We start from the raw sequence: 21233 nt of genomic DNA on the forward strand, positions 1-21233 counted from the left end.
CAAATTGGGGTTTTGAATGATGTTTACAAGACAAGTATTTCCCATTATTTGGTCACTTCAGCATTTGAATTACCTCTTTTTTCTCACTTTTCTGAATGTCCACAAGAAAACCTGTTGGAGTTGATAAATCTGTCCAAACAATTTTATCAGTGAAATTGATGGGGTCTCCAGAGTTCCAATTCTACTTATAGAATGTACATAATTATTAGAACCTCAGGAGATTGTCAGCAAACTATTCATGCTGATAATGCCCTAACTGAGAGGTAGATCTATGACTGATTACAACCTGGCAGGGGTTTTGAATTCCCAGTTGTTGGTTGATGGCTATATTGGTGGCTTGCCATCTTATTTATTTAAAAAAAAAAAAAAAAAAAAAAAAAAAAAATTTGGCCATTAGGCAAGACTCCAACAGCCCGAAAAGGTAGAAGTAACTTTAGTCACCATGTCTCTTATGACCTATTTCTATTTGACAAAAGTGATACAGCCCATACTGGAGCTCTGGAGGTAAATAAGGAGACAATGTTGTGTTGCTATAAACCAGCTGTGAATCCTACTACAGGATAGTTTTTCATAATTATCCAGTTCACAAATTTTCACCACTTTGCACTACCCTATTACTGCAATGTTTCCCCTATATGCATTTTGCAGCAGTGCTCTTGGGAATTCACATGGTTCATTTAATATTCTTGACACAACATAACGCTTGCCAGCCCCAATCTGCTGTGCACTTTCTACACTGCAAAAGAGACCCCACCACACAAACACACACAAATACGTGCACATACTCACAGTGACGTCACCGCATGACACGTGTCAAACTCGCTTCAGTTCAAGTGGCCCGCAAGCTCATTTCTGAAACGTAGGATGGCAGAGGATCGCAACGTTTCACTGAACAATTAGTTAGTGCTTTCCTCGTGAATATTAATAAGCCTTCCCCTGTCATCTCTATGTTTTGGAGTGAATTTTGCTCACTTCAAAAGCATAATGAAACAGCGCTACACGGATCAATTATCAACAGTGCTCAATCATGGATAAAGCAGCATGTGCACAGAGCAGGAGCAGAACTAGCCTCAATCGAACAGACTATTTTAAATGAGCTTGTGAACCAGTGTCATGCGCGAAACCCATTTGAATGCGGTACAGAATTGTCTGTTGCAAAATGTCTCGGTGATTAAACTAGTTTAAAACAAACGTTCTAAACGGCACTGACAAATAAAACAGGAGAAAACATAAATTGGAAGGTTTTTAGATTCTCAAATCACGACACTTACAAAAATGTACCATGGATTTACTGTAGTATGGTAGTTGTGGCAGAAAAAGTTTCTAAATGCATTTAGACTGCTGTTTTTCATTAAAAAATGCCATAGTTCTTTATATAGAAACCATAGTTACTAATCATGGTAGTGAGGAGCCATGCATAGTTTTACCTATGGTTACCATCTACTTATTACAAATATAACTGTTAAAACTATGGATATTATGGAAGGACTATGGTAAATTGTCATAATTATTATGGACCAAGCTATCAGTATTCCAGCTGTATAAAGTGTTCTCTTGTAATGCTCTCTGCTTGTAGGAAATGTACGTTGTTTTGTATGCCTTCAGAAATTCCAGTAGGAGCCTGATAAAAGGAATCTGTAAAGAATACCAATATATGTCAGAATATTTCAATTTAGCCATATAAAAATTAGGTGTTAATTTTTTTCACAGATGTTACTGTTGTTAATATCATAATTTTCATCTGCATCCCAACCTCAAAATCAATGCTATACTGTCAAATGTGCATCTCAATGCACATAATATGTAATATTATTGGTAATTGCATGGGTGCTACCAAAGCAGGTGCTGGTGCCACATTTTCAACAGGCCCTTTGAGGACACAAATAAACCCTGATGTGACCCAGGCTGAAACTGAGTTTGACACCCTTGTTTTAAGCTATTCCTCAACCAATACACAATAATACGGGTCCGGTGTTGCGGGCTTGTGGGGGCGCACACAACAGCACCGCTGCTGAAAAAAATCTAAGGGGAAACACTGTACTGCTATTTTCAGCAGCAATATAAATCATATATGCTTTTCCTTAAGTCATCAAGATGCCTGCCACTAAAACAATGAGCAACTGTACAGTCCTCAAACATACTGATCAAGTAGACATTATCCACATTTAAATATCTGCACATGCTTATGCTATACCATGAATTCCTAATGTCACTGAGTCTCCCAAACCTCCAAGGCAGCCAAGAAGGATGTGGCTGGTCTGGAACCCAGTGCATCCTGTAGCAATCTAAGTGGAGTACAACTTAAGAATTATATTTTGACAATTTATTTAAGGCAACAGTGAGAAATATGACAAGGAATAACGGGGCAAAATAAATCTAGCAATAGGCAAACACAAGGCTGGTCTGGTTAACAAAAAGGGGTGAACCATAAACCATCACCATGCTCTTGGGCAAAGCACTTAATCCCGGTAATAGGTATGCTTTACATTTCTTTGGATTAAAGTGCCAGCTAAAAGACAAATTAGTAAAGTAGTATGTTAGAACATTGTAGGAGCCAATATGTTCAAGTACTGCTTTTTTTCATACAGCTAGAGTGCAACACAATGTTCAAACAACACAAAACGGGTAAAGGGTACATCCAGGTGTGTCAAGTTTCGACACAGCCCTTGGTCTTATGGGGACAAGGTGACTAGTAGAGCTACAGAGCAAGTGGCATTCACAGGCTGAAAAGAGGGGGATTTTTAAGCCAAAGTCACCAGGGATCAAGAGTGAGAATGAGGCAGACATTGAGTGCTAGTCCCTATAGTACAACTGTCAAGCACATTGAAACTCAGACACTGCAAAGTCATAACGAGGAGCATGGGTCTTCAGCAAGGTGCACACCGATCAGCTTCTCAGAAGAAAGAGGACATATGACCTCAGTTTACCTTATAATAGATGGATGTAATTTTTTTTAGGACTACAACTATCGAAACTATATTGAAACTGCTAAACAGCTTTTCAAGGAGGAGTTCACCTAAAAACATAAATGCTGCCATTTTCTAATCCTCATGTCGTTCCAAACCCCTGTGCGTATCCACCTATTTCCTGGGGGTCTTACTGGGGAAACGAAGGTGGGTGGAACTTCCGCCAGAAGTTGTTCTACCGCATTCCCTAGCTCTGGCTGCAGTCATTTTAGACCCTGTTTACAGTTGGTAATAAGACGAGTTTCGGATGATCCCATCGCAAATGGTCAGCGCATAATATAGTTGTAAACAAGGTGCAAAATGTTTTGTGATTGGATCACAAAAAACACTTACAGAGGTAGTCAAATACCACATCGCATTTGAGGTTTAAAACACTGTCCTGATGCGTCCCGGACCCAAGTATGAGAACTTCACAGCTCTTCCTTAGTGTGTCTGTATGATTTGAACATGAAGTGCGATAAGATGACAAGCACACACATCTGAAGCTGAACTAACACAGGTACTCACTAAAACAACCAATAATTTTGCTCAAAATGTTGCATTTGTGCTTAGATTAAATCTCAACGGCATCTGGGAGAAAAGGCGCACTGGTTTTTTGCGTGCTTTGTTTTTATCACTTTTTTGCAGTTTATTATCATTCAGTAACACCTGATATAGTGATTGATGTATGTCCATACGAAATAATACACGCTCTCCTCAAAATCCCAACACCACAATGAAAGAATGAATGGACGTACGCCGCAACAACAGCTGTGTTTACTTGACAAGGGAAGTAACGACCATATTTCTCACTAAGCATCACAGGATGTAGAAAAAAGGTGGATACATTTAAAATCCGCTGCCACACAAGCCGAGTTCTGCACCTATTTTCAGGTGTGAACTTCATTTACATAATCGCCGGCCAGGTGGAGGGTGATGGAGTACACATTAGCGGCTGCCAGCAGGAGGTCATTAATCCCTTGACTGTCAGGATTCTCTGCTGAGATAATCACTTCACAAACCCCTAAACAACATCCAGCATGTTTGAAATTATTGCTGGCAGTCGGTGGGACAGGTACACGTGACCAAGGCAGTGACCAATGAACTTCAAGCCTAAGTCCAGTTCATAGACAAAAGGTAAAGTAAGTGTTTTTCAGAAGTTTTTCAGAGGATGGAAGTGCAAGATTTTTCTGGCATTCAGTGGAAAAGCACTCGTGGGACTGTGCATATGGAGGAGAGGCTCATTGCTCTTTGGAGCCAAAATGCCTGTTTGTATGACAAATTATATTATATATTATAATTATTTCATATACACTGCCTGGCCAAAAAAAAAAAATCACATATGTTAATATTTCGTTGGACTGCCTTTAGCTTTGATTACAGCATGCATTCGTCATGACATAGTTTTGACTTTATGGAACGTCACAACATTTCGTCCAGAGTTGCATTAATTTTTGTCCGACATCTTGTATTGATGATGGGAGAGTCGAACCACTCCATAAAGTCTTCCCCAGAACATCCCAAAGACTTTCAATGTGGTTAAGGTCAGGACTCTGTGGTGGCCAATTCATGTGTGAAAATGATTCCTCATGCTCCCTGAACCACTCTTTCACAATTTGAGCCCGATTAATTTCGGCATTGTCATCCTGGAATATGGCCGTGTCGTCAGAGAAGAAAAAATCCATTGATGGGATAACCTGGTGTGGAGAGAGGGGCAGGACAAGCGACGATTGTGTGGAGCGAAGCCGGGATGGACACCTGGAGCGAATTATCATGCCCAGATATTGGTGATTGCAGTGTTGGCGGGCGGGGGATAAAGCCACATTTATCCCTCTCCTCGGCTGATTAGCCCAATTGGGGGCCGGGCGTGCATAGTCACGGCCCGGCCCCACCCTCCTCCTCATCACACCTGGTCATTCAGTACATTCAGGTAGTCAGCTGACTTCATTTTATTGCCGCATAACGTTGCTGAGCCTAGACCTGACCAACTGAAGCAACCCCAGATCATAACACTGCCTTCAGGGGCTTCTCGTTGCACTGTGCGTGTGGAAATGCTCTTTCACTTTTAAACATAACTGTGAGTTCTACTGTCAATTTTTTATGATGTGACTTCAAGCATTTTAGTGATCTCTGATCACGATCATTCAAGATTTTTTTTTCTGACCACATTTCTTAAGCGAAGCTGAACCACTATCCTTCCAGGTTTTAATAATGCATTGGACAGTTCTTAACCCAATTACAGTGATTTCAGCAATCTCCTTATTTTTTTTCTTTGCTTGATGCAGGTCAATAATTGGCCTTTCTGGAACACAGTAACATCTTTTCCATGACCACGGGATACATCTTCCGACATGGTTGTTTAAGAAATGAGAAGCAATACACTGAATCAGTTATGGTAAAAAGAATTGTTGCCTGCTGAAACATATTAATCACTGCAATAATGATCCAATCATAGGCTCTTAAGTATCTGCTTATTTAAATCCAAACGGCAACTTTTTTTTTTTTTTGGTCAGGCAGTGTATTAATATATTATTTATAATGATATTATAATTTATATTATAATTGCCAAGCCATATTGTTCGCAACCCCACAAATGTGGTCTCTGCTGCCATGAAACACTGATTGTTGTTCATGGTTATTGTTTTTGTTTGTGCGGTGCTCTCTGCAAGCTTCAGGTTGATTGGCAGCAAAAATGGGGTGTGATAGTGAAGCATTGAGAAAAGTAAAAGGAAGCCATTAAGTGAGACACCTATACTGTTCTTAATCAGTGAGTGGGACAGGCCCATCGTCTGACAGGGGCAAAATCAGCAACAACAGTCGCCAAGTTTGACACCCCCTGCTCATACAGAGTTATTCTGAGTCTGCTAGTGTGGAGCCGGCTTTAGGCACATCAAAACACGTTGCATCAGGTTTGACATAAATAAAAATCACTCACGAGACATGTGAGAATCAAAGACATTTTTTTTCAGTGACATAACACTTGGTGGGGCACATCTTAATATTTCAATGTATGCAAACATGCTTGAGATTTGACAGAGAAGATTTTCAGTAAAAACTACCTACATTTCAGACTGTTTCAAGCATAAATATATTGAATGGCTTCAGAAGTCTGAGAATGTCTAGTATGCAACTCTGATGGACTACTTATGTGCTACTTTTCTGGTGTTTTGTAATTTTTTGAGATTGACAAATCATGAAAAAGAGCAGTCAGGACATTCTTCAAAATGTCTTCTTTTCTGCTTCATGGAAGATGTGGTTTGGAATGACATGAGATGACAGAACAAAACTTTTTGGGTAAACTATCCCTATAGGTTGATAAATGACCTATATTAACTAAATTAATATTTATGTGTAGAAAAGCTCAAAGTTGGAAGTCTATTTGCCATCACATGGCCCCCTCCCAAAACTAAATTTCTCAGAAAGACCTATTTGTTGGAAAAGAAAAATTACAATGACGAAGTGGCAGCAGATTCCTGTTGCCATTTTCACCTCAGCAAGGACATGGCACAGCAGGCAGAGATGGGAGAGGCGTTGGATACACAGGAAACTCACGTCTGCTATAATTCCTGCACTCTTTGCTCTAGCCAGCCAATTATTCAGCACCGTTAGCACCAACACAGCCATAAATCTCTTTTACTCTTGCCGTAGTAGAAGTGTTTCAGGTTTTCTTCTCTTAGACTGTTAATCTGTACTTTAGAGTCCAGCATCACAGTGCTGTCTCCTCTCTGAGGGCCTTCAGGAGCCGTATATAAGCTACACTCACCAAAAGAGGGTGATTTTTGTGTATACATCTTTCAAAGACACCTAAACACATTATTCATAAGAAGAAAAGGTACCTAATCCATCACTGATGTTAAATTATACATTTGGATGATGGAAATAAGCTGTGTCAAGTCTACGTGAGCTCTGTTGCTTAAACCACATACATTTTTATTTATTTATTTTTACTGTAAATCAAGGGCTGCACAATTATAGCAAAAATCATAATTGTCGATGATTTCCCTTGATATTGTGATTGTGATTAATTTCAATTAATAAAATTTACACTGAAATAGTCATTTTGGATGGATCAACTGCATGCCATATTTGTTTAATTTTTTATGTTGGATAAACAAGCTAAAACAAGCAGAGAACTTTTTTTGAATTATAGCTGTTTTATCAGTAAATGAAGGCACACTGGTTCTCTTACAAGCATGAAAACATAACTGTTATTAAAATTCTGAATAAATTATACACAGAAAGCAGCAACAGACTTGTCCATGATTGGTTACAATGTTCATCTGCTGCAAAAACACACGTTGCCAGAATAAGATGGACCAAATATTATGTTGATAGTCAAAAGTCTGGATATGCAATAATCCTTTTTTTTTCCCCCTTTTTCTCCCCAATTTTGCATGCCCCATTCCCAATGCAATCTAGGTCCTCATGGTGGCATAGTGACTCGCCTCAATCCGGGTGGCGGAGGACGAATCTCAGTTGCCTCCATGTCTGAGTCCATTAATCCGCGCATCTTATCATACTCTTATCATATCAGGCCTGTTGAGCGCGTTACCACGGAGACCTAGCACGTGTGGAGGCCTACGCTATTCTCTGCGGCATCCATGCACAACTCACCACGTGCCCCACCGAGAGTGAGAACCACATTATAGCGACCACGAGGAGGTTAACCCAACGTGACCCTACGCACCCTAGCAACCGGGCCAACTGGTTGCTTAGGAAGCCGGACTGGAGTCACTCAGCACGCCCTGGATTCGAACTTGCAACTCCAGGTGTGGTAGTCAGCATCTTTACTTGCTGAGCTACCCAGGCCCCTGGATATGCAATATTAATCTTTAATTAACTAGCACAATTATAGTGGCAATTCAATCTACTATTCCAGAGTCTTCTCTCCCAGGTTGTTGACATGGAAACGGTTGCTGACGTCACAATTATTTTTATATGTAATTCTGCAAATGTGCAGTAAATTGAGGTTGTGTTCAGTGAAAAAAAGTGCTTATTTGTACTCACTTGTCACTCACTATTAAATCTACAATTACTGTATATTTACTTAAATTACAGACCAAAAAAAAAAAAAAAAAAACCTGAACCACATGTGGGACTATTAAGCAATGAAAATCAAGAATAATGTTCTGTGATTCAGTGGTGAACAGAAGTCCAGAACTTTGCATCTCGTTGACCCAAAGACTGTCTGATCAATGCCATGCCTTCTTCAATTCTGGATCACTTGAAGTCAACATGATATCAAAATGTACCCTCTTTAGTTTAGGAAACAATTCTGGTCTTACTGTGCACAATTCATCAATGCATGTTTTTCCAAATTAACAATTTGTCTTCGGAATCTTTCTTATCATAAATGTAAATTCACAAGTTCACAGGTACATATAGTCCTGCAGCTTATTAAGGTAAACATATTTGGCATGCTGTACAAAGCGGAGGGGCTTGAGCTCTGAGATCCCCCAGACTACTGGACTAAAGCGAGAAATTAAAAGACAATTTGAAATAATTAATATAGGCATTATGAATTAAAATTTGAGATGGGGAGGTGGAGGGACGCCGGAAGAATCGGTGCCGGAGCGAGGGAAGCAGGCGCTTATACAGCCTTGAAAAATTACTGGCAGGCCGAGATGAACAAGCTCCTCCCGAACTTACGTTTGGAAATTCATTACTTTTATTTTTCAACCCTTCCTCTTCAACTATCCGGCTCAAAGAAACTTTGCTTGCTCCATTCTGGTACGGAATGCCCACTTTTCATGATGTAATTGATTCCAGATGGATATGTTCAAGTCTTGCTCTACATTTTTTTTTTTTATTGGATATCCTGTTTCACTCAGAAATAACATTACAGAACTGAAATGCATTGTATCTGCTGTTTCAAGTTGACTTTATCTATCAGAATGAAGGATAACAGACTTGATAACATGCTAAAGAGTGCCCACAATTGGCCTGTGACTTTACATTTGCCAAAATCCACTTGATTTGTGCACTTGTTAAAATTTGAAATAGGCTGTTTGGTTGATAGGATACCTTTAGCGATATAAATAAAATTTCAAAAGCAATCTGTTGAGAACAATGTCAATATGGTCTATCCTATGTAGTGGTACTGCAACAAAGGTCTCTCACCCTTTAGTACGCTCAAGAGAGATTGACAACCAAACGTCACTGTTTGAAAAAATGTAAGATAGTCCAAATATGTTTGAAGTGAATGGTGACATACAATGGTTTCAGTAGATCACTGGTGCCCCCTGTTGACCACTTGCCTTACCTCTAGATGATGGCAGTGTTCTAGCAAAGCATTTAGGGTGATCTGTTAATATATAGTGAATGAACTACTACTGACAAGAGCAGAAACAGAAAGGGAGACGAGTGGATCCTGCAGTAGGCTAAACAGTAAAACTGCAGTTGATTTAGAACAAATCCCCAATTTTTCAATCACAATGTGAATACACACTGGTTATCCTTGTTAGAAAATATTTTAAACACACAAAAAATAAAAACTCTTGGGGGAATCAGAAATGATTTAAACACCGCCCTGCTGTAGTTCTCATACATAAGCAAACCTTATTTCACACTGCTTAAAAAGTGCTTAGCTTTCGCCAGAAAGATCAAAAATAAAGAGTTTCCCATAACAGAGTGAGAATGAGAGAGAGTCGAGGAGATACATATCCCAGGAAAGGATTTGTAGAGCTCTCCGTTTAAGCTGCTTACCTACCCCAAAGCAATTGCCTCTAATCCACCTGCTTTTAAAATTTAGCTTATTTGTATTCATCGAAAAACTCTGTGAACAGCAGGCCTACAAAATGGAGCACTACAACAATGCCTGACTCAGGTGGCTGAACAAAAAAGGGAAAATAAAAAGCAGATGGTTAATACCAGGGTCTTAAATAGCCCTTCTTAACTCGCTGTTTTGCTCACCTGGGAGGATTAACGAGAAAATAGCATATCAATAACACCGCCATCAGATGTGTTTCCAGTAACATGCAAATTATTTTGGCGCTCGATCTGGAGGCTTTCGCCATTGCAATAAATTGATGAATTCAGTCTGTTTGTGATAAACATTTTTTTTTATATATTTAATTTGAAATAGATAGAAATGGTCTTATAGACAGCTGACGAACAACTAGAAAAGGCTTGACACCAATAGTGCCCACCACAGCCAGTGGATGTTAATGCCACCAAATGACTTATGCATATTAACTTATAAGCTATAGAGCTGTTCAGGTTGTAGTCCAAAAAACTGGAAGAGAATTCACCATGGGTTCCCTCAGAATTTTCCTATGAGTTTTATAATGGGGTTTTTCAACTTATGAGTAAAATAAGGTCTGTGGTAAACATTACTTGTAAATATGTGGATTTTCTTTCTACAACAAAAATAAATTACACACTTTCATACCTTAAACATGAATTTTGAAATCGTATTGAATTGCATACTTTTTTTTTTTAAACACAAGGCGGCTTCAAAATTCACGTTTGAGGTAAGAAAGTGTGTCATTTACATTGTATAACACAACGTCCATGTATTGTCAAGTAACGTTCACCACAAACCTTATTTTACTCATAAGTTGAAAAACCCCATTATAAAAACCCATTGGAAAATCCAGAGGAAACCCATGGCGAATTTGATTTCCAGGTTCGCCTACAAATTGACGTAATAGCTCTATATGCTCAAAGATTGATCCTAGCATCTATAATACATTACCTAAATTTGAACGTCATTTTTTATTCATATTTTGAAGAATAGTTTTTTACATATCAACGTTTTCAGACTGAAATTTTCCTGAGGTTCCAAAGTAATCAGTCAAATGGCATTTATGGCTTAAATGATTGGTTAAAAAAAAAAAAAAGAATCGAGGAACTGAGTGCCCGTGAAGCAATGATGGCAGCATCAAAGTTGTGCAACATTGCTCATGTCTACCAGTGTTGGGTAAGTTACTTAAAAATAGTAATCTACTACAAATTACTTATTTCACTAAAACTGTAATCAGATTCTTTTACTAATTCATTGAAAAAGTAATCACATTACTAATTACTTTACTTTTAAGTTACTTTCTAAAACATTTTTCCGCTCAACAAATTCAAAATAATGTCAATATTTCTTTCTTGTTCATTGTTACACACAAGTCATAAACTCAGCACCTCATATTTCTCCTTCACAATGACTCGTTATGGGGCAATAAATCATGTATTCTACATAAATAATATATTAGAAGCATAACCCTATAATGTACTAAAAATTTATAAAATTAACTAAAAGTCAGTAACTGCAATCTGCAAGAATTTGAAATGTAATGCATTACACTACTTTTTTTTTTACTTATAAATAATTAGATTACAGTATCTTATTACTTTGTAACTGGATTACACCCAACACTTTAGTCTATATAATACACAATTTGAAATTAATTTTGAAATATATAAGTAAAAAGTGCTATTCATTTATAATGTAAATACTGTACACACATATACACATACATACATACATACATACATACATACATACATACATACATACATATATATATATATATACACACACACACACACATACACACACAAACAAACACACACACACACGCTATATTACATATATAAACACACTGGCGGCCAAAAGTTTGGATTAATGTACAGATTTTGCTGTTTCGGAAGGAAATTGGTAATTTAATTCACCAAAGTGGCATTCAACTGATCACAAAATATAGTCAGGACATTACTGATGTAAAAAACAGCACCATCACTATTTGAAAAAAGTAATTTTTGATCAAATCTAGACAGGCCCCATTTCCAGCAGCCATCAGTCCAACACCTTATCCTTGAGTAATCATGCTAAATTGCTAATTTGGTACTAGAAAATCACTTGCCATTACATCAAACACAGTTGAAAGCTATTTGGTTTGTTAAATGAAGCTTAACATTGTCTTTGTGTTTTTGAGTTGCCACAGTATGCAGTAGACTGGCATGTCTTAAGGTCAATATTAGGTCAAAAATGGCAACACAAAAAAAGAAACAGCTTTCTCTAGAAACTTGTCAGTCAATCATTGTTTTGAGGAATGAAGGCTATACAATGCTTGAAATTGCCCAAAAAAAACAACTGAAGATTTCATACAAAGGTGTACACTACAGTCTTCAAAGACAAAGGACAACTGGCTCTAACAAGGACAGAAAAAGATATGGAAGACCAGATGTACAACTAAACAAGAGGATAAGTACATCAGAGTCTCTAGTTTGAGAAATAGATGCTTCACATGTCCTCAGCTGACAGCTTCTACCCGCTCAACATCAGTTTCATGTACAACAGTGTGACGAGGAGCCGGGTGACAGTGCGTCCGGGAGCCGGCGAGCAAGTTCTTCTCTCTCTCTCTCTCTCTCTCTCTCTCTGTGTGTGTGTCTCCACTTGCCCTTTCCCTCTCCCCAATCCTCTCCTCATCTCTCCCCCAGGTTCGCAGGAGGCGGAGTGGACCACCGGCTGACAGAACGGCCGGAAGGGCAGCGTCTCCCCTCCAGGGATCGGGGGTGGGGGGGAGTTAGTCAGACCAATGGCGCTCCGGCTTGAATTGGGCGGGGGAGGAGTGTGACGAGGAGGAGGGTGAGGCTGGGCCGTGATGGAGCATGGCCGGAACTGAACCAGCTGATCAGCGGGAGAGCGAAATAAAGGGCAGCCAGAGACGCCGGTTCAAGAGAGAGGCGCACGCGGCCGCATTGCATTAGTGTCTGTGTTTGTTTATGCTTGTTTTAAGTCGAGTTTCTCATTAAAACTTTGTTTACTGTTCAGCCGGTTCCCGCCTCCTCCTTGCCTATCCATGAACTGTTACAGTGGTGTCGAAACCCAGGAGGGAGGAGGGATGCGCTGGTTCATCATGCATGACACCACGCAGACTCCGCATGTGGAGGCTCATGCTACTCTCCACGATCCACGCACAACTTACCACGCACCCCATTGAGATCGAGAACCACTAATCACGACCACGAGGAGGTTACCCCATGTGACAATATCCTCCCTAGCAACCGGGCCAATTTGGTTGCTCAGGAGACCTGGCTGGAATCACTCAGCACACCCTGGATTCGAACTTGCGACTCCAGCGGTGGTAGTCAGCGTCAATACTCGCTGAGCTACCAGGCCCCCATAATCTAGCTGCATTAAGCAGGGCGCTCGAGGGATGAGCGTCCTCGCGCCAGAGTGTACCTCAGCCGGGTGCAGTTTCAATCTCTCCCCCTTAGATCAGGACATTTGTGCAACTCATGGAAGAGGCGCTGACCGCACAGAGGAATGCCAGTTTTGGAGTTTGTAGTTATTTACAAGATCTGCTTCCATATTATTTGAACTTTAATAAAGCTATAACGCTTTAAATATAACTGCATTGAAGATGTAACGGGGTGTTTCCTTTAAAGAGCTCTGGCTCCGTTTATTCCACAAAGAGAGTGTGTCTATATTTACTTATTTTATATTTTTGTATAATTCCCTCATACTTAAATACGTAATTCTCCTCAGTCAGGTGCGAACTGCAGTGCTGCTCTCACGCGTCATCATTAGAGTTTAATGTGATCTCATGTTGCGTTAAATTAGATCAAACGACTATTCGACAACGCAGCCCTATTTGCTTTAAGTGTGGAGCGCTTGCTCATTGACCGTGTGAATAAACCACACCCCGCCAGGTGGTATTTCTGTAAAATGAGACTGCCATCTAGTGGTAGCTGCTTTGCTCACCCAAAGTTACATGTGGATCATACAAGGCAAAACCAGCTAAATAAAAGTCTCCAAATTCAAATGAATCACATAGATTTAACACAAATAGACAGCAATGAATGTATGCATGTCATTTGCTCCACAAATGCACATTCAATACTTCACAAGACCATTCTGTGTTTGATTTGGAACATCTTCCTTTGGTTGCATTCACAAATTGTGATACATTTATACAAAAGGGAACATTTGTGTGCACAAATATTTCTCTATTTGTACAAATCCCAGCACATTCATTTAATTTTGAATTTCAGAGACACAAGTTGAAAGGCATTTATCTGTGGATTGTAAGATACATTTTCAACATTTTTCAAATTGACGGATAAGTATGAATGCATTTCTTAATCATTTTGAGTCTAATTTCACCCCATATAATAATGCCTATTCAGAACTGAACAATCTACAACCTGTTGGAAGAAACTGCATACATGTATGTACATAGTTAAATAAATTGCTTACCAAAAAAGGGTTTATCATTAATCAGAGTTAATTATAGGCAAAACAACTGACAGGAAATCTTTCAAAAAGCGATTTTTGAACAAAGAGCAAAAATCGAAAAGCAACATTTTGAAAAGCCAACAGATACTATTTTAACTAGCTAAATAACAAACCAACCAAAAATCACTTAGAGATGCTTTTTGAAAGCGCACTAAATATTAGGAACTGTTGGAACTAAACAAATATCTCATAACATGTTTTTAATTAATGTTTTGGATTTTTGCCACTTTAATTTAGAGAATAGTGAATAACAGATATGAAACAATAGGGCAGGGTTATTCAATTCCATTCCTGGAGCGCCACGTCCCCAAGAGCTCAGCTCAAACCCTGATCAAAATTGTTCTCAGAAAATAGCCCATGCCTAATCAGATATGCACCTCAGACTTCTGCTGATAAAGCTAAAAAAAATTAGTGTCTTCCTAAGCTACAACTGCAACACATAGCAACACAATGTGAAACTAACACCTGTTTAAACATCAAGTACACACTCCCTTTATATTGAATAACAAATGCATTATTCTAGCACAACAATGTGGAGGTCCACCTATGTGTTTTGACTATAAAGAAAGAGGCATGTCTCCATTAATTTGTAAATAAGAAGACATCAAAGAAGCCAATTAGAAACCGAAGTAATATTTCCTTTGAACTTTGGAGTTAATTAAGAATAAAGAAAACATAACTTGCACACCTGGTCAGGATCAAACACTGATTAGATAGGTGCAACAAATACGTTCAACCTAGCCAGACATAACATCAACATTTATGTCTGAGTGCAGGAGAAAACTGTGGTGGTGAAAATGAGTTTTCATTGCTCTAGTCTTTTGATATCAAGGTTTGGCACAGGGGCGTTGCTAGGGCTGAAAAAGATAAGGGGCTTAGCCCCCAGAGAAAACTGCAAACTTTGAACAATTATCAAGCATAAAAGCTAGACATATGTTCTCAATTTCGCTTAACAGTTACGCTTATTACCTCATCAGCTCTTTGAAACAATGACGGATTGTTGAAACCTGCCGAGGGACAACACTCCCACCTATCGGACGGACCAGGTAGTATTCAACAGCTGGTTGTATAAATGTAAGGGCTCTGCCAGCATCTGCCAACAAGTCGCTTCTCCAGTGAACTGAATGAACACGCAAGTGTAATCTACCACATACAAACTACTGAGTGAACAAAAATGTGATAAAACATTTTATTTTTGAAGATAAATGTGAATCTTCAAAATAAAATAAAAAATAAGGGGCTTGGGAAAATAGATAAAGAGGGCATATTACAGAAAACTTTCTATCTTAAGTCTTAAGTTAAAGGAATATTCTGGGTTCAATACAAGTTAAGCTCAATCGACAGCATTTGCAACAAAATGTTGATTACCACAAAAAATTATTTAGACTATATATGAGTAGACTCATGCCTACTTTATAAAAAAGCAAAAATCGAGGTTACAGTGAGGCTCTTACAATGGAAGTGAATGGGGTCAATTTTTGGAGGGTTTAAAGGCAGAAATATGAAGCTTGTAATTTTAATTAAAGCACTAATTTTAATAAATTTTATAAAAGCACTTTCTTCTGTTAAAACTTGTGTATTATTTGAGCTGTAAAGTTGTTTCAATCTTTTAAGGGTTTGTTGACATTACATCATCATGCAACAAAGTGGTAAAATTAGCTATAACTTTACATAGAAAAGGTTAGAAAGCGATTTTATCACACTAAAATCATGTCAACACGCATATTGTTTATGTCTTATGGCTATACTTTTGAAACCGGGAGTTTTTAACATTTAAGGATTGGCCCCATTTACTTCCATTGTAAGTGCCTCACTGTAACCTTGATTTCTGATTTTTTAAAGAAAAGGAGGGGCAAGTCAAAATAAAAAAATAAAAACATCAACATTATGCCACAAATGCAGTCAATTAACTTGTATTGAACCCAGAATATTCTTTTAAAATCTGATCAGTTCAGTTACGATTTTTCACAAATTAATATTACAGAAGCAAATCCTAACTGTATAAAATAAGATTATGCATTAGAGAAATGTTATTCTGTAATATATTTTGTCCTAAATGAGATCCTAACTGAAATTACCATGGTTACCAAACAGATTAGATAGGATTCTAAAGTTAGGATATTTCTTATATATCCCCCCAGGGACTTAAGCCCCCAAAGCCCATCCTCCTCATCCTGGTTTGACACCTCTTTGCAAAATCATCTGTTGCAACTTTAGTAGTTAGTTCACCCAAAGGATATCATATTATCCTAAAAAAAAAAAAGTGGGATAAAATTGCATTTAGTTTTTTATTTAGTACTGCCCTGAAGAATTTGACATAAAGATATCACATATATTCCACAAGACAAAATAGCAACTGAATTTATACAAATGGTCCTGTTGAAAAGTTTACATTCCCTTGATTCTTAATATGGTGTGCTGCTTTCTCAATGATCAATGACTGTTTGTGTAATAATTTTTCATGAGTCCCTATTTTGTCCTGAGTAATGAAGCTGACCACTTTTCTTTAGAAAAATCCTCCAGGCCCGCGCATTCTTTGGTTTTCCAGCACATTTGAGCTCTTCCCAACAGTGGCCTACATGATGTTGAGATACAGCTTTTCACACTTAGGACAATTGAGGGACTCATACACAACTATTATAAAAGGTGCAAACATTCCTTGATGCTCAAGAAGGCAACATAAGGACCAAGGTGATGCAAACTTTTGAACAGGATGATAAATCAGATTAAATGTTGTGTTATGTAGCTTCTGAATGGCAGAACTGCATAAAAAGTGTATCTCTTATATTTGTATACATTCTGAAAAGGGTTTGAAAACTTATAAAACAAAAGGGGCATGCAAACTTCTGCACTTGACTGTATATATAGTTTATTTGTAAAATGTATATTTTATTTTTCATGATTTAAGCACATTTTTATTGTACAAATTCCATGTAGCCTATTCTATCCATATGTCATATTGCATGTGTAAATATGAAATGACTGAATGCCATGTCAGGTACACATTTTAACACAAAATTCATAACATTAGAACCTAAAATTCAAAACACAATTCCCACATCTCAACATTTAAGTGATTGTACGATGTGAAAAGTGCAGAGTAGCCGTCTGAATGTGACTGTCTGATCTAACTCCGTGGTCGTGTGGAAACAAACATTCACTGCAAAACAACATGTTTACATTTTCACGTGTTGTGCGAAGAAACTGATCGGCTTCTTTAAGCTCATTGCTGAAAACGCATTTTATTTGGGCATTTCTAACTTGCGCTGACTGACATTGCGACAGAGCGCAAGCGATAAAGCTGCGTTCACACTGCCAGCTATTTTGTCGCTGCATGTCGCCAGTGGCTGGCGGTTAGGACGCTAATGGTGTGTATGGACAGTCTAAACAGCACTGTTTCTTTACAACTAATATTACTATTAAAATATTAGTAAGGCTATTAATATGGTACGTTTATTCACTATATCTGATCATTCATATGGTTTCGTTTGCTGTCATACATGTAACACATTTTCAAAACAAATTATTTAATAGTTAATTTTACAGGCTATTTGATGATTTAAACCTACTTGGAATCCCCGTGATCTCAGATACACCTTTCCACGCATAATTTTTCTTAAATATGTTCCTGTATGTGGGCAGAGACATATCATATAACACTAGTAAATTGCTACCAGCAAGGATTAGCCTTTCCTCCATCTTTCTGTAACTGAGAGAGAGAGAGAGAGAGAGAGAGAGAGAGAGAGAGAGAGAGAGAAAGATCACGTGAGCTCTACCATCTTCTCTCGTATTGGCTGTCGCTCGCGAAAGTCGCTCTTCATTTGCATAAAGTTAAACATTTCTCAACTTTGTTGTGTCGCTGGACACGCCCACATCCGGTCGCCAACGGTCGCCGTCAGCTCTCATTGAAAGTGAATGAGATGAGGTCGTTTTGTCGCTGGCAGTGTGAACGCAGCTTAAGCGCGTAACCTCATCGCCATGGTAACCAGATACATTTCAGTTGATTTGCTGAAAGACTTGAACAAAAGTATCCTCAAATAAACGTGCGACACAACGAAATTGCTTCTTTTCTCTGCAAACCATACCAGAAACAACAGCGAGAAGAATAATGAGGATTTTTAATTTCAGGAGAGAAAAAAACAAAAACAGTGAGCCTATCAGCTGAAACCGGAACATAATTACATTTTTTTAGAAAATTGTTGTGACACCAGGACACACCTCTTAAAATTGGGACTGTCCTGGATAAACCGGGACGTCTGGTCACCATGTTCACATGACCCTGTTTCAACACTCAGTCCTGAAATTGAGCCATTTAGTCTATTCTCTGCTGTTTGCAGTTTTGGGTCTTTACATTGCAAAACTACTAATGTTATTCACTTCTCATATGTTGGACACTTTGATAAAAGCGCCTGCTTAATGAATACTTATCTAAACGTAAATATCTCTTTTTACCATAAAGTAAACACACATAAGTCTGATCAGCCTTTCAGTGATGCAGTTGAACTTACCAGAAGCTTCTGAAGTTAGAGCATAAGCCAATGCCTGACTCCACTTTCTGTTCATTTTTGGACATTACTACATTGATTCTGTTACATAAAGTCTTACCAGTCCTTCTAGCTGGATTTGTTTGACAGGAGAATCGAGGGTTTTTCCCGCCGCGGTGACTTTGAGAGATGCCATCTTCAAGTGCGCTGAAGACTGCCGATGAACAAGCGATTTCCGGTGAATGTGCAGCTGTGTTAGTGGTTGGAGAAACAGTAACTATTGTGAGTGGTTCCTAGAGTGTGTTAATTAACAAAATTCCGAATGTATTCATTCAATAACTGTTAATTATACATACATAGAATGAATATTTATTTCTAGTAATTCTCATAAAATTTAATTAGACTAAGTATTAACACTACGGTGTGGTTTTTATGTCATCTAGAGCCGTTTGCAGTTTTCCACCCGGTTACCGTCGACTGTAACTGCAGACGTTCCATGCTGGTAATGTTGGAGGCACGAGATTCGCACATCGTTTTGTTGACATATTGAAATAAATCAACATAGTTATTCTGTTCCTTCTCTGTCAAGACTATATATTCATTCAAACTGCCTGAGCTTTACATATAAATAATTCGGTATCAAAGAGCTGCACCACAATGAAGATAAAACGGCAGAAACATGCGAAGAAAACCATCAGCTTTTACAAGTATAACTTTTGTTTTCGACAACCTTTCCAAATATTAATTGATGGGACATTTTGTCAAGCGGCGTTGAAGAATAAGATTCAAATCAAAGAGCAGTTGCCTAAATATCTCATGGGAGAAATTCACCTTTGTACCACAAAGTAAGTTAATTATATTTTATTCTATGATATTCTTGGATTGTTCATTTCTGTGTATTACTGCTAGTGACATATTTGCTCTGTACTCTGCAGCTGCGCACTTAAGGAACTCGAGACTCTTCCAAAGGAACTGTATGGAGCAAAACTCATTTTACAGAGATTCCAGGTTAGGCAATGCAAACACAAAGATCCTGTACCTGCATCACAATGCTTGTTGTCAATGCTTGGGGAAGCAAATCCTCACCACTACTTCGTTGCAACACAGGTAGGCTATGTTAGTTTGAAATGCTCCAAAAGCATTATTAAATATGAATGCACAATGTGAAATGATCATACATATGATGCATCATATTACCAGGATCAAGAGCTGACTACAGCCCTGAAGAAGATCCCTGGGGTTCCTCTGCTCTATATTATCCTGAACACCATGGTGTTGGACAAGCCCTCTGAATGTACACTGAAGTACGTAGAAGCTGTTCAGCTGGGTGAGATGGTGAGCACATCACAACAGAAGAGCATCCAGAGTCTGAAAGAGCAGCAGGGCCTTGGCAAAGATGGTGAGGAGAGGAGAGGCAAGAAGCGCAAGAGGAAGTCTGGGAACCCAAACCCCCTTAGCTGCTTGAAGAAGAAGAAAACAATGCCTCAACAGCCCAAAAAGACAGATAGAGAGAAAAAGAAGCGGAATAGACACAGGAAGAAAAAGCCTGCTGGGGGAGAGGGAGCACCTGTGAACTTAAACCAGTCAAATCCCACAACCGCCTAGAGTTAAATCCTACTGTGTTGTTGTCTAGAATAATTTTACTGTATAGACTCACCTCTTCTTTGTTAATGGAAGTGCATCAGCAAGCCACTTGTTTTCTCTAATAAACAAGTTTTATTTCTTCATTAAATAAGTCTATTTGTTTCTTGAGTTATAGCTAAAGTATGTAACTTTTTCAGTGTTAAAATACTTTATTCTATCCCAGCTTAAAGCTGCACTATGTAAGATTTTTTGGTTAAAAATGAACAAATTGCCATTATTGATAGAGTACATAACCAGTGTTCACGACAATATTCTTACCCTCCCCCGATTCATTACTGTAAGCCTATAAAAATTATTTGTATTTTGAGATGTTTGGTCCGATTTGGCACGAAATCGCTGGCTTATGACATACATCCTTGCATCATGTCATGTCCGTGAACATAGGAAAGAAGAACCGGCTGTCTTGTTCCCATGTAAAGAGTAGATGGTGGACTGTTTTAGTTTGCGAGTAGCCGTTAAAAAGAAGAAAGAAACTACAGTTCAGTTCAGTCACACTCACACTGGACGTATGGAGTCATTTTTATATCACCAGAACTTGAATTTGAAAAAGCCTCCTCTTGAAAAAAGACTGGGTGTAATTTGATGTTATTGAACATTTTTGCTGTTAATTTTAAATATTTGAAAATATTTTGTGTGAATTCACCTCCAATAAAATCAGGTTGTGAAATTCAAGTTTTTATTATTCAGTGGTGGATTTCAGGTCTCAATATTTAGGCAAAATTTGAGGATGATATCCGGGAATGCAAGGAAGAGCAAACGAGTGTTAATGTAATCCATGTCTTTCTTGGACAATCGCAAAGCGATGGAAACAGCTCAAAAAAGAAACTTTAAATGAATTAATAAATATATAGAGAGTATATTATACATATATAGCATTAAATATATATAGCCTACATTTTAATAATGTACAAAATGTCTTTTCTTTGC

General features: G+C 38.3%; 2 protein-coding genes across 4 annotated transcripts in view; one reads left to right on the top strand and one right to left on the bottom strand.

Moving 5' to 3' along the window:
- Nucleotides 1-18895, bottom strand: part of LOC127425433 (eukaryotic translation initiation factor 3 subunit H-B) — a 101106-nt gene extending 82211 nt beyond the window's left edge. The window contains exon 1 of one of the 3 annotated variants that reach the window (XM_051671453.1): nt 17748-17895. In XM_051671453.1, the coding sequence (XP_051527413.1) occupies nt 17748-17831 (84 nt within the window). In that variant the 5' untranslated portion in view covers nt 17832-17895. Of the gene's footprint in view, nt 1-17747; nt 17896-18783 lie in introns of those variants that run through there. The other 2 variants (XM_051671450.1, XM_051671451.1) reach the window with 2 other exon arrangements.
- On the top strand, nt 18805-20877 carry utp23 (UTP23 small subunit processome component). Its single transcript, XM_051671458.1, has 4 exons — nt 18805-18944; nt 19106-19507; nt 19598-19769; nt 19863-20877. The coding sequence occupies exons 2-4, from the start codon at nt 19320-19322 to the stop codon at nt 20265-20267; spliced, it is 765 nt and encodes a 254-aa protein (XP_051527418.1). The 5' UTR covers nt 18805-18944; nt 19106-19319; the 3' UTR covers nt 20268-20877.
- The last annotated feature ends 356 nt before the right edge of the window (nt 20878-21233 follow it).

This window comes from Myxocyprinus asiaticus, chromosome 34 (assembly GCF_019703515.2).
Source record: "Myxocyprinus asiaticus isolate MX2 ecotype Aquarium Trade chromosome 34, UBuf_Myxa_2, whole genome shotgun sequence".
NCBI lineage: Eukaryota > Metazoa > Chordata > Actinopteri > Cypriniformes > Catostomidae > Myxocyprinus > Myxocyprinus asiaticus.